The following is a 14,118-nucleotide window of genomic DNA, read 5'->3' on the forward strand; positions in this document are numbered from 1 at the left end:
TGACTACAATCTATTTTTCCTTTAGAAACCATTTTAACTAGAGTTTCCTGAATTATCATCATTTTAGAGATCACAAATTGAAGTTAATGTGATATTATAGCCAGAAATATTAATTTTTTGGAGGGTGGGACAAAAGAATAGTTATGAGAGGCCTAAACTTTACTTCAGAAAGTACACTTAAAGGCTCAGAGTTCTCACTGATTTCAAGTACAAGCAAGCAAACTGGTCAGCAGAGCACTCACACTGATCAATGGATTTTTCTGATGCCCCTTTCTATGCAATGGATGGATTTGTAACACTCAGCTTGCCTGTAATCACATATGAATGAATTCTCCAGGGAAAAAAATAATTAAATTCTGTTCCCAAAGGCTGTATTCAGCTGTCTAAATTATAATACTTCTTGAAGCACATTCATTCTTGATTTATCCTTTCAAGAACCAGGACTGAGATTTTTCACTACACACACCTGACACTAAAACATGCCCAGCCCGGGCAGAAAGAGAATAGTCTCACAGAAGACAAAGAGAGATGAGAGGCAGAGAGTGGTTATAAGCTGAATGGTAAGTATGTAAGGAAATTATGATTGTACAGCCAGTCTACAACTCTGACACCTTCTAAACTTCAAGTATTCAACTTCAAATGGAGACAACTGCTTTAGAAGTAAAACCTTTACATGTAGTATCCCAGGTTTTCAAAACATGCTTGCAAATTAAACTCTCCTATACCCATATCTCCTCTGTATTTTGAAATGATGGAACATCTGTTGATATAGGAAATTTGTTAAATTCTCAGTGATCCAGCATCAGAGAAAATTATTTCACTGAATGAGTTTCATGGAGACTTCAATAGCACAGATATGCTGTGGTTCCGCAGTCTTGGGAGTTTAGTCTACTTGATGGAAAAGGGTGACTCTTTTCCTGATTATGGCTGATAACACTTCTACAGGCAAAACTCAAAAGTGGCACTAAACAGTCTGGTGAGTTAGTTGGTTTTTTAATAGTTCAAAGCTGTATTAGGGCATGAACATTTAATATAGTGCACGTTACATTTGAATAATGAATGAGTGGATTTAGTCAAGCAAGAGAATAATCAAATTCACTTACTAGCTAAATTGAATAATCAGTGAACAGAGTATGATGACCTCTAGCAGTCAAGCCTAAACCAGCACTGTCCTCCCCTGTCCATGATCCTTAGCAGTAGAATCACTGCTGTCATGGGCATCCATCTTTTCAGGTCAGTTTCCTTTATGCCTGAATCTTTCTTGATCATCCCTCCATTTCGTTCTAATTCTGCTTCTTCCCTTTTTTCTTTCCATGTTGCCATGCCTAAATTTCTGCTTTGTATTCCTGTCTGCAGTACAGCAAACCCTGAACAGGCTTTCCTCAGTCCATTATCTGACAATCCCCAGCTCCACGTGACCACTTCTTCACCTGAAGCTTGTCATTCTGCCAGTACAAACTACCCTTCTGATTCAATTTGCTTCTCCAAATCCCTTCTTTGAACCACTCGGTCAGCAGGATATCTACTCACCATTCTTTCACAGATGCCTTGCACAAGCTCTGTGCATACTCCTCAAGCAATACACTTCTTTTTCTCCTTCATCCTTTTATCATCTCCTATCCCACTTACTCTGTCCAGGTGTTCGCACTTATTATGTCAGGTTTTGGCTTTTGCCCCAGTCTCTTTCATTCTGCCACATTGTTTACAGTCACTCTTCCAATCACATTTAATGATTCCCAGATCTGTCATTTTCTTCCAAATTACCTGCTCAGACTCTCACCCCCCCTCCACAGGCTCTGTGTATGTCTACCCCCACATCTCCTCAGAAGCCCACATTGTTTTCTGCATTTAGCTCAGACAGCTTCCCTAGCTTTCCAGCATACCAGAAGGGGAGAACACTCACAACACAAGAGGAACAACTGAAAATACAAAGCTGTGTTACAGGTGAAAATGTGCTGAGTTCTGGATAGCTCACACCCATGTGAGGGACCAGATCTATTAAACTCTTAAGTTTGCAAGTTCCTCAGTAAAAATTGGGCCAAATTTAAGCAGATGTATAAAGGAACAGACAAGCATATTCCAACACTTCAAAACCCAGCAAATTTCACGTCCCTCCTCGTATGTGTAAGAACAGTACCTGAGTTTCTCTTCTTCCAGCCTTTTTTTGTCCAGGTTGAATAAATGTAGGTTTTTTTAGCTTTTAACAAAAATGAAGCAAGCAATTAGCACAGCATATTTCTGTTCTGCTGTCCAAGGTTGGTGCTTTTGTCAACATCTGAAAAGAAGCCTACTGATGGGAAGCATCATCACTGGTATTCAGATAGTACTGTATTACATTCACACTTTCAATAAGGGCAGTTAACGAGCACATTTGCCTTCTGCAGCTTTGACAAATCTACATAAAAATTGTCATTCCTTAAATCCTGGAATAACTTCTACATAAATGCTTATGAGTTCCTCTCACTTCATTTATGCTCCACTGCCTTTCAAATTAAAATGCACCCATCCTTCTCACTGATTTTTTAAAATTCCCTCTGTACCTTTTCAGTAGGGTGTGTATGATACTGACAGTTAAGTACTTAAAGATGGTTAAACTCGCTGGTGCTAACATTCATGTATCTATCAGTATCTCCATTTATCTTTTGGACAGTTAGTGGAAAGCATTATTTTAAATAATTCTCCAAAATTAAAAATAGCTTTATGAAAAATGGACACATGGTTAGCAATATTCCATATTTTTCTCACCTTCTGTTATTTTTAAAATTGTTCCCACGTGTTAGCAAGTATTAAACAAAGGTAAAAAAAGTATTTTGATATTTCAGTGAATTTCTAAGATCCTGATACTGGGAGAAATCTGTGACAACTGTTTAATTTTGAATCAAGCAACTTCTGTGTATGACAAAATATTGCAGATTTTTGTATTTATTTCCAATTCAGTACTTCGCTGTCAAAAGATGCTGATACTACACCAGTAAATTCTGTGCCGAGATCTTCTCTAGAATATCACACATTCCTCTTAAGTTCCTCATTTACAGGTATTGGTAAGACAACAGCAAGAACAAATTAAAAACCTTTTGCATTAAATAATTTTGATCTTAATTTGCAGAGTACATAACTGTTACACTTATCCCTCCTAAAACGTGTATCACAGTTCCAATACTAATAAGCTTTGAAAATGACATCCAAAAAAGCCTATTTCCTGAATAAGTGCAGATCAACAAATGCTATTGTATGAAATAATACGCTACATTGATTGCTCACACAATACTAATTCGTAATCATACATAAACTATGATAGACTTATTAAAATCTCTTACTGGTACATTTTAAAAGGTTAGACTTCAAGAACAGAAAAAAGCACTCTGAAAACATCTTCAATTTCTATCAGTTTTGTAGTTTTACATATAAAAAGTTTTTGTAATACACAATTAAAGGTAACTTAAAATCTGCTGACACTTTCATTTATTTCTTTAGTGCAGAAAATAACGTGAATATTTTTACTACGACCATCATAACAGAAAAAGAGTACAGGAATTTCTGAATAAAATTTCTAGAGATTAATTTTTCAGGAGTGACTAAGGACTCAATCTTACCTTCTTGAAACCATGCAGCACACAGTAAAGAGCCAGGAATGAATGAAATCTGAAACTCTGGTACTGACATTTAATTCTCCCTCCAAAAACCCATATTAAAAAAAAAAAAAAACAAAAACAAAAACAAACAAAACAAAAAAAATTATACCAAAAAACCCCAATAAATCATCAGAAAAAAAATTATCTTATTGGACAAAATGTTATTTCTGCAGTACCTTCAGGGGTGATAGCACTAGGACACACATCTTTTAGCAGGTCTCCCAAAGTATGTAACTGTCCTCCTGAAGCAATTGGTCGAAATAGCTTCTGTATAAAAGGTCTCTCTGTTGTTGCCTGTTTCAATAAAAAATAATCAAACCAAACAATTTGAGGACCGTGCAAATATGTAGTATTAGCACTTGAGACAGGTACACGATAGGACAGAACTAAAGGTTGCACCAGAAGAAACATCTGGTATTTCCACATTCCCCCTGCCCCACACCTTGCATCTCATTCATCTCATGAAATGCAGGGAAGTTTTTGTTCACTAACAATTACAAGTAAGCTGTCACTCCCAAAAAACTGTGAAGATGATTCATAGATAGGGTCATGGATACAAGTGTTAATTTTTTTTTTTAAAGCCCCATATCTTCTGTTATGGGAATACAACCTGCTTTAATAAAAAACATTTTAATATATCTTTATTTAAAAAAAACAAGCAGTCATCGCAAACTTAGGAGTTCAACATATTCCTATATATTTTGCTAAGCCAAAGCAATATTCTACCCTTAGAGCTCAACAGGTGATTTTTTTCTCAGTACATTTCATATCAAAAATTCTAAACTATTTCAGCTGCAAGAACCACTACCAACTTACAAAAGAAAGTGTTGTGCTTTGATAGGCAACCTAGAATCTTCTACCTACTTAAGGAATCAGTCATGTGTAAAGAACATATATAGCCCACTTCTGCTGCAGATATGCAAAGGACTGCAGAATTTTTTCAACTATGCATCTTTCAGTTTAAAGCCATTCCCTTTATCCTATCATCACATGCCCTTGAAAAAGTCCCTTCCCCAGCTCTCTTGCAGGCCACCTTCAGGTACTGGAAGGTCTCTTTGGAGCATTCTCTTCTCCAGGCTGATCAAGCAGAACTCCTTATTCCCCATATGCATTAGCATAGTTTCCAGGACAATTTGCTCCATGATCTTTGTTGGGCACTAAGGTAAGACTGACTGGCCTGTAGTTACCCTGGTCTTCCTTATTTCCTTTTTTAAAAAAATGGGGTTACGTTTCAGTAGGAACTTCACTGGACTGCCACAACTTCTCAAATATGATGGATGGTGGCTTAGCCACTTTATGTGCCACTGTACTCAAGATATGTGGGGGTGTCTTTCGCCCAGTCCCATAGACTTGTGCACCTTCAGGTTCCTTAGGTGTTCTTGGATCTGATCTTCTAGAGTGGGCAGTTCTTTATTCTCCCATTCCCTGCCTTTTCCCTTTTGGGCAGTCTGGCTGGAATACTTGCGGGAGAAGACTGAGGCAAAAAAAAAGACACTGAATACCTCCACGATCTGGGTAAACAGGTCTCCCATTTCTTCTGGAGAGGGCTCACAATTTTTCTAGTCTTCCTTTATCCCTGACATTCCTATAGAAGCTTCTCTTGTTGCCCTTAATGTCCCTGGCCAAAATTAATTCTATCAGATCTTCAGCACTTATTTAACAACTGTGGTTCTGTTAAGGTAACTCTCTTCTTTGGGTATCTGTAAAAGCAGCTCCACGGCAGCAAGAACCTGACATTGCAAAGACAAGCAGTTCTTTTTCCTGATAACCTGACATCTCCACCAAAACTCAGCACCTGAGGCAGAGACTCTTATTCAACCAACCCAAACATTTTAATCTAGCTCCAAATTGTTGCTGACAATTTTCTGCTAGCAGCTAACTCCCAAAAGCAGCTGATGTGCCCTGCATTGAGGATGAATGGGCTCCAGCAAATGAGATTTTCGTCACATATTATCTTAATTGGAACAAGAAATACAAACTATTGCCCCTTTCAAATTTAGTTTCCTACCTCTCAGAAAGCGTCTCCCATCCTACTATGGTAATTAAAAAATAGAAACAACTCAACATCAAGAGGTATGTTATCTCCCAGCGTGGGTTTACATGCAAAAAAGCAATCACTCAAACAAATTAAGAACAACAACACAACTGTCACTCACAGGCAGGCAGAGTCTTTGCCAAAGAGTGGTACTCTAGCTCAGAAGTAATTCCAGGGCAGTACAGTGCAGAACTGTTCACACACAACTACTTGTTACTTCTTGCTAACAGTCTTCAAATATGGAAAAATAGTCTTTTCCCAGTTTTTCTCATGAAGACTGATCAGAAGTAGTTTCCTAGCTGCTCTTGTCAATTCTCTATGTCCTCAGGGTACCAACATGGGGATATCATCAGTCCTAGGGAAATATCTGAACATTTGAAAAATGATGGAGGCACACAGCCAGCAGGATGCATCCAGCTCAGACAGATCCACACTTGAAAAGTGAACTCTGGCACATTGTGTTTAAGAAACATACATGCAAAACATTAAAAAAAAGGAAAAAAAAAAGACAATCCCTCTAAAATATTGTTTTAGTCAAAACAATTTTGTACCAGGTTTAGTTTTTAAAAATAATTGGATATTCACATAAGGCCAGTCATAACTCCCAAGTGCTTAATGCCTGAAGTAGCAGAAGTGGAAATAAACAGAAGTATGCAGTCAAAGGTTGTTATCATCAACAGAATTTTAAGGTAAGAATTTCCCAAGTGTGTACTGCAGTTTCTCATTATTTATTAATAAATTAAGAACAATTTTTTCCCTAGCTATAATAATTTAATGCCAAGAGGGAAAAGACAAAGTTGTATTTTCTCAAGTCTCCCACATAGCTGCTGACTGCTGCAAACAATATCCTTAGCTGCTATCATGAAACATTATAGAAAATGAATTCAATTTTGCATTTTAAGTGTTAAGCAACACAGATGTGGTAAAGTAAATAAAAATCACTGGTCTTCATCAATGTTAAAATCATAAAAGTAACTGCATGTTGTTTATACAAAGGCTGTGGTTCACAAATCTAATCCTACAGGCAGAGTATTACCCCAGGATGCTTACACACTTCTTCCCTCACACGTAGCAGATGCTTTATGCATTAAAAGAATCAAAAGAAAAGTCCCATCCTACAATATTTATAGGATAACTTTCCAAAGTATATTAGTCACACAGGAGCATAGTTTTAGAAAAACCTTGCTGTCACCCTTTTTGAAGTGTAGCAATATAAGACCAGCTTGACTACAACTTTCTACTCCAGTATTGCCATCCCTGCAAGTCCTGGCCAGACTGCATGGGGCTTTGAGCAACATGGTTTAGTGGAAGATGTCCCTGCCCATGGCAGGTGGGTCGGACTCAATGACCTTTGAAAGGCCCCTTCCAACTCTATTCCAAACTATTCTATGATTCCATTTACTACAACAAGACATGAAGGAACAGCCCCTATGAATAGCTGCTGTGTTTTGTACAATATTTGCTTAAAAAATCATGAGAAAAGGTACTACCTGCAATCTATCCCATAAAGATATCACTACATAACTGATAAAGATTTTAAATAATCTACACCAGATCTAAAGTAAATATTCATACAATGTCTATATTTTTCCAACTAAAATGATTATACCTTCAACAGAAATTTGGAATTTAAAAAATTATTTTATTTTACAGTGTAGCCTCCATGTAGCTGTGAGCTGTTCAAGATTGTGGATGCAAAACAGGTGAAAGACAATCAGCAATTGCTAACCTCTGTAGAGAAAATGCCTTCCAAGTATATGAGCATATGAACACAATCACTCAGCCTAAATCTCACGATTGCAGAACAAATGAAGATTTTTTCTTTTTAAAAGAAAGTTTAAGCCCTGACATAATGATAGGAGAGTGAGGGTGAAAACAAATTACACCACAGTGAGAAAGATTAAAGTTACCTATTCAGGAATACTGGCATTGGAGAAGAGTTATAGGTGAGGGCAAGTTTCAAGAGGCCCTTTAATGCAGTGCAAAACCTCACAGGATCACAGACAAGCTATACAGTCACATACTATGCTAACAAATGTAACTCTTTCTTCCCTATCATCCAAGCAAAAAAAAAGTTGTCAGCTTGCCTGGTCCTTTTCAGAATCAACACAACACCAAACACTGCATGAAATCCACAATTTAATTAGTCAGATACTTTATACAGGATGCATCTTAAAATGAAAAACATAACTCACAAACCACTGGGTTTTAATCTGGAAAAATCACAGTTACCACTATTTTCATCAAGAGGAAGGGATTCGGATTTTCTGCCTAAACACTCAGCTGTTCTTCAATAATCAAACAAATAAAAGTTACCATACATACTGAACCCACAAAGTAATAAAAGTATTTCTTACAATTCCCACATGTGTATAGGCTGGCAACCTAAAACAATAAAAGCTGAGACCTCCCTACATATTCCATCATATTTTCAGTAACTTGTCAAATTCATAGTCTGAGCTGTTTTGTAATGAACAACTTTACATTAAAAAAAGCTCTCTTAATTTCATAGAACCATTTTGTTTAAACTCAAACTCAACCAAGAAGCTTTAGAAGTAACAAGAGTTTGCACAATGATGCAAGTTATTTTATATAAAAAAGAAAGGACAGGAAAATTAAATAGTCCCTGAAAATAAAATTATGCAAATATTTGCTAAAATATATTTTCCCATATATTTTAGATGTCTTCTACTTTGTAGAAATGTTTTCAATTAAGAATCTCAATGCACAATGTAAAAGTGACTAACTGAATAGCTGATGAGTTGCTGTAGTCACAGAACCAGCACAACACCATGCCTGTCGAAAAGCAAGATACTGCAAACCCCCATCTGAAATACCGTTCTTTCACTGGTGCTGAAATGTTGGGGTTTTGTTGGAATTTCAGGATGGGTACCTTTGACCTCTTTTTGCTTAATATTAGACCAGACTCATTGAGTATTTGATTCTGGAGAAGGTACAACAATGTTTCTGGGTGGGTGTTGATGGGTTTTTGTTGTTTTGTTTCTTTCCTTTAAAAAAAAAAAAAACTTTAAAAACCCTTCAGTCTCTTTCATAAAGATGATTTTCAGCTCAACAAGCTAAAGTACACACAAAAATGATCTTGTTTTATCTATCTGAAATCTGTCACCTTTCAAACTTCATTAATATTTTTGAGCTCCTATTACAAGAGGCATAAAACATGACTGTGGTATGTCTTTATCCTGCAATCAATTGCTCCTCTCCTCTGCAAATCTTCCAAGAAATAGAGAGCTTCTCCCGGAGAACTCACTGCTTTATTTTACACCTTTGATAATTTTTCTATTTCACTTACCCTTTAAGATGTTGGGACCAGAACAACATTCCAAAAAAACAGACTATTTCTAGTATTTCTTTAGTCTCTGCAAAGTCCACCCAGTAGATCTTCTAGTTATGATTTTGTGTACTTTGAATAAGGTTGGCATTGCTTTTGTTAGCATTCAAAATTTTGAAATGCTTATCTGCAACATCACATCATTGTTCAGAGAAAATGTACAACTCAATATAAAACAAAATTAATTAATTATTTTTAATAAAAGAAGCAAGTAATGCTTTTATATGTCCAACACATAACTAAAACCCATAAGGCAAAAAGAATAACAGACATTCTCAACAGACCTACCCAGAATTATCACAAAAATTGAGTAACTAACAGGACATGCTGTGGGTTGCAGGACTAGCTGCAAAATCAACAATAAAATCAACAAATGTGTTAAATCAAATTACCTGTTTTTCCCATACTACATTTAAATTTCTCTAAGAAATTAAATATTTTCAGTGGTTGTAAAAATTACAACATATATACCTGAGTTTAACCTATGGAAAAAAAAAATAATCCTTTCACTATTCCGGAGTTTGCATCAGAATTTCTAAAGTTATATGTTGTAAAAAGTACTCTTTAGTTTCCTCATTGAATTGAAGGCCTTAATCATGATGGACAGGAATTTTACACTCCCTACTATTTTTGAGAGGCCTGAAACAACAACGACAAAAAAAAAAAAAGATTCAATGAACAGGCTACACTTTATACATTTATTTAAATGTGTAAGTCTATAATGATACCTCTATAAAACTCCTTAGATGAGGAGGTAATCATTATATCAATCATACGTGTGGAGGAATCACAACATCAGGTGAAGTGAAAAATCTGTTATTCTTGAAAGCACTCCTAACAGTATTACACAAACTGAAAAACATTTAGGTGGTGTTGAACATAAATGATCACTGGTATTAAAAGCAAGATGAAAATAAATGATCACTGGTTTAAAAGCAAGATTAATTACATGATGTGTTTTCTTGGTGGAAGCTTTAACAGACCTTAACAATGACCCCCATAACATGTGGCAAGTATTATGTCAAGAATTGATGCAAGTAATAATGCTAAAATTATCTAGTATCTTAGCCAAAACTGTAGTCAAATTAAAGCCACAACTAGAATTATAAACACATCTGGAATAAGGGTAAAATTTTATGTAGTAGAGCTTATTACAGTTATGTCTAGACAATAATATTGAACAATTTTTGTTCGTGAATGGTTAAGGACTATTCTCCTAATCATTCATGGACAACAACTCGTGTCTTGATGCCTTTCATTAAACAAAGCATACTTATGAAGCAACTGCAGTTCTGTCCTAACTTTTTGCATAGCTAACAATAGTTTAGCATTATAAACCTACAGAGAAATATGGCAACTATTTCAGTTAATTCTCCCTTACATTGTTGAGGGCAATTACTTGCTCATCCTTAAAAAGATTAAAGAACCATTTAAAATATCACCCTTCTCCGTATTATTTAAACTGGCAGAGAATGCTTCCTTACAATCTTTTAGAAAAAACTTTATGTAATAGCAACAAAACGAGTAATTAGAACCATATAAAACATTTGAAAGTTAATGTCCTACCACATGTTCTAGTTATCTGAAAAAGATATGTGTAGTTAGAAAGCACCCCTTAACAAACCGATTAAAAATTTAACAGCCTGAGTGCATTGTGACACTTCAGAATTAGAAGAAGAATTGCTTAAGTTTCCCTAACTGTTCGTGTAGATGCATCATGTTGTCTACACTGATTTTGCACTCAAAATACTGTCTGATGTTCAGACAGATATTTATACACATTGATGAGATCTCCCCATCCCCAAATCTTTTCTTCTCTAGACTGAACAGTCCTAGCTCCCACAGCCTTTTTTCACCTCTGATGTTAGATTCACTAGTTCCTCTCAGTGGTCCTTTACAGTACTCTCATCCCATAGCTCCATGTCTCTCTTGAACTGGAGAGCCCAAAACTTGATTCCAGGTGTGGTCTCACCAGTGTCAAGTAGACTGGAGGGATCATTTCCCTCACGCTGCTGACACCTCTCATCCTACAGCAGCCCAGGATATCATTTACCTTCACTGCCATAGGTCCCACTGCTAAGGTCCTTTTATACCTTGTGGGTCATTTTTAACAAGAGTATGTATTGCCAAAGGTTCCAATTCCATACAAAAAGTTGCAGAAGTATCACTCAAAATGCCTAACAAATATGGCTGAATCACATTCTGGCTGTTGCCTGGTCTTTCAAATTATCTATTGAATTTTATTGTGCAGGGAAAGTAGCACTGTATTCTCTGAACAACTGGATTTGCATTACTTAATGTCAGGTGAATTGGACAGGTCCTAGAAGCAGAAGAAAGTCAACACTTGAAACACACAGAGCAGACAGCAGGCAACCATCATATACAGCCAGAAATAGCAGAGACTAAATACAAAAAACAGCTTCAAGAGGCAGTTTTCTTGAGCCTTGAGAAGACAAACACACCTACAACAAAAGCATGGCCTCAAAGTAATATATTTCCTTCCCAGGAAAGAATTTGTATTTGTAACTGGTAAAATATCAAGACATCTGAAGAGTCAGGGACAACAAATCGATAGTGCTCTTCACAGCTGAAGCGCTTTATGTGCACATGCAGACCTAAGCCTCACTTAAAAATTGAGCAATTGAATACTGACTGCCTATCAAACAACTTTAGAAGTGGATTTACATCCATAAAAACAAACACTTCATTACTTGCTTAAGAGCAGTGAAGAATACAATCTCTTTCATAGCTACTTCAAACCATTAAATCAAATAATTTGCTGTAGCTTTGTCCACTAATGATTAACTAAAAGGAGCTCCTATAATCAAGGGCAGCAAAATTTAAAAAAAATTGTTTGCTAATTCATATTGTATTTCTAGAGTGTGGTGTCATATCCCACTTCCTTACAGGTTTGTTCCATTCCACATTTGCCTGTACAGAATTTGCTTTTAGTCTTCTGGAAAATGCAATAGAAGTCTTGGTACTTTCCAAAAAAGAGAACACTTTCTGTATTTTCTAATGCTCAATTCTGTGCAAAAGTTAACATGTTTTAGTCACCTATTTTATTTAAAAATAAGTAAAGCTGGAATGCTGATATTAATAAGTCAAAACAGGTATTGTCAGTGGCTTTCATCTCTGCAGAGTTTTGCATCAGCATCATAGGCTAGCTAGGCTTAGTTCTTATAGGCATTGCTTATGTTGCAGAGCCACTGAAATAACCCTTGAAGATGATATTTCTCATTTCTCTGAAGAAAAAATTACATATCAGCTTTCTCCCTTTTTCTGAGGAAAGCAGCTCACCAACTATTTTTTAAAAATTTTGCTACTACCTCAGAGTACAAGAGCCAATCTCTAGGGAATACAGCTCCAGGTAAGCTTCAGGTAGGCAAAGTCCCTTTCCCCACAACATAAGAACCTGCCCACATTACACAGTATATGATGAAAGTGGCAAATCAGTTTGCGTTGACTACAGCAAGCGAAACAGAAAAGTAAAGTGATCAGCTTTAATGATCAGAGGAAAGGCAGCAATATACTAAAGAACACTGAAATTAAATTATAAGATCTGCAAGTAAGTGTACAGAGACCCAACTGAACTGAATTAATGCTTCATTCATTGTCTTCATCACAGCCTCTCAATGTATTGATATTCTTAAGAATAAAGATTCAAGGTTGAGATAAAAAGTGCAATTTTTAAAAAACTGCATACATACACTAAGTTTCCTAACAAATTTAGGATGATATATAAATCTACAAGGTTACCACTTAAATGAAACAGTTTAGGGAGCCACATTCTCATGGTTTAAATTCAAACTTGTAGCATGAACACTTACCCAAACTTATTTACACTCAACTCCATTATCATAGGACAATTCAAAGAAAAGACAACAATTGAAGAGTTTTATACAATACCAATTAGTTAAAAAGTTGCTACCAATTTGTAATTGGGAGGTGCATAAGAAGTAAGATTTAAGGTATTTTCAAATTGCCAGTGGACTTTTTCCCCTCACACAAAGTGTTTATTCTTCCATTATAATTCAAGATGTACTTTGACTTAATTTATTAACTTAATTTAGCAGGATTCTACTGTTTTTCATATGCTTAGATACTTCTGGGATTTACGGGTAACTTAAGTATTGCAAGACAAAAAAAGGATTAAAAAAAAAAATACTACCCATTTTACCCCTAATATGCAGAATTCAGTATATCCCTATTTTTTTTTTATCTAGGTATAATGTAACTCAGAACCTCAACAAACTCTTTCTCATACAAGCAAACTACTTTATTCATTGTATGCAAGCTACATCTACACTCAACCTGGAAGAATTACTGTAGCACCTAGTGACAGGCCTAAACTAGCTTAAAACCATCCAGAGCTCAACCACAGCTGAGAATCAACCCAAATCAAGGTTTTATAGCTCCATCTCCTTCCCTGAGCACTGTGCAACTTTTACAATAGCTTTGAACTAGGCAGATTGACAGTTTTACAGACTACTTGGGCATATTTAAGGAAACTTTAGTCACGTTTTGACAACAAATACGCTTTATCGTCTCAGAATTTTTCTTTGAAACTCTGATTGACAGCTCCCATGCTGTACTAAGATTCTTAAAGGCACAAAGCTGAACTTGCACATGGGTTCCTGAAGTCTTTCAAGAGAGCTGCATGAGCACTCCTTAACATAGAATATGTTTAAAAAGTCATCATTGGCAGCACTGTTTTGAGCCAGCTCATTTCAGTGTTCTCTGTGATGCATAAGAAAAGCTTATGCAATTACAGAACCTCTGGTGGAACTGTGGTGACAGTGACCTTCAACTCAAGGTGAGAACTAGTCAAATTGCTATTACTTTCAGCCCAGAAAAAAACAAGCCAGTTCAGAAAACGAGTATTTAAGGATCACACTGCCCCTGTGCAATACTCAGTAGAAGTACTTCTTTCTCTTCCCCCCTCCAATCATGAGGCATGAGGAAAAATATTTACCTAATAAAGCTTTTAAACTTTCCTATTCATAAAGCTTTGATTTTGAAGTAATTTAAAACTGGTGAAAGTGCGCTACTGTTTCTTTAGTACTGAACCATCAGTTATTAGAATAACTCAGAGTCCATTT

General features: G+C 36.1%; 1 protein-coding gene across 2 annotated transcripts in view; it reads right to left on the reverse strand.

Moving 5' to 3' along the window:
• Window positions 1–14,118, reverse strand: part of ATG5 (autophagy related 5) — a 71,150-nt gene that overhangs the window by 22,301 nt on the left and 34,731 nt on the right. For both annotated transcript variants that reach the window (XR_010997162.1, XM_068184178.1), the window contains exon 6: window positions 3,809–3,926. Coding sequence is in view for 1 of the 2 variants with exons in the window: in XM_068184178.1 (XP_068040279.1) it covers window positions 3,809–3,926 (118 nt within the window). In the remaining variant the exon portion in view is untranslated. The remainder of the gene's footprint in view (window positions 1–3,808; window positions 3,927–14,118) is intronic.

This window comes from Anomalospiza imberbis, chromosome 3 (assembly GCF_031753505.1).
Source record: "Anomalospiza imberbis isolate Cuckoo-Finch-1a 21T00152 chromosome 3, ASM3175350v1, whole genome shotgun sequence".
NCBI lineage: Eukaryota > Metazoa > Chordata > Aves > Passeriformes > Viduidae > Anomalospiza > Anomalospiza imberbis.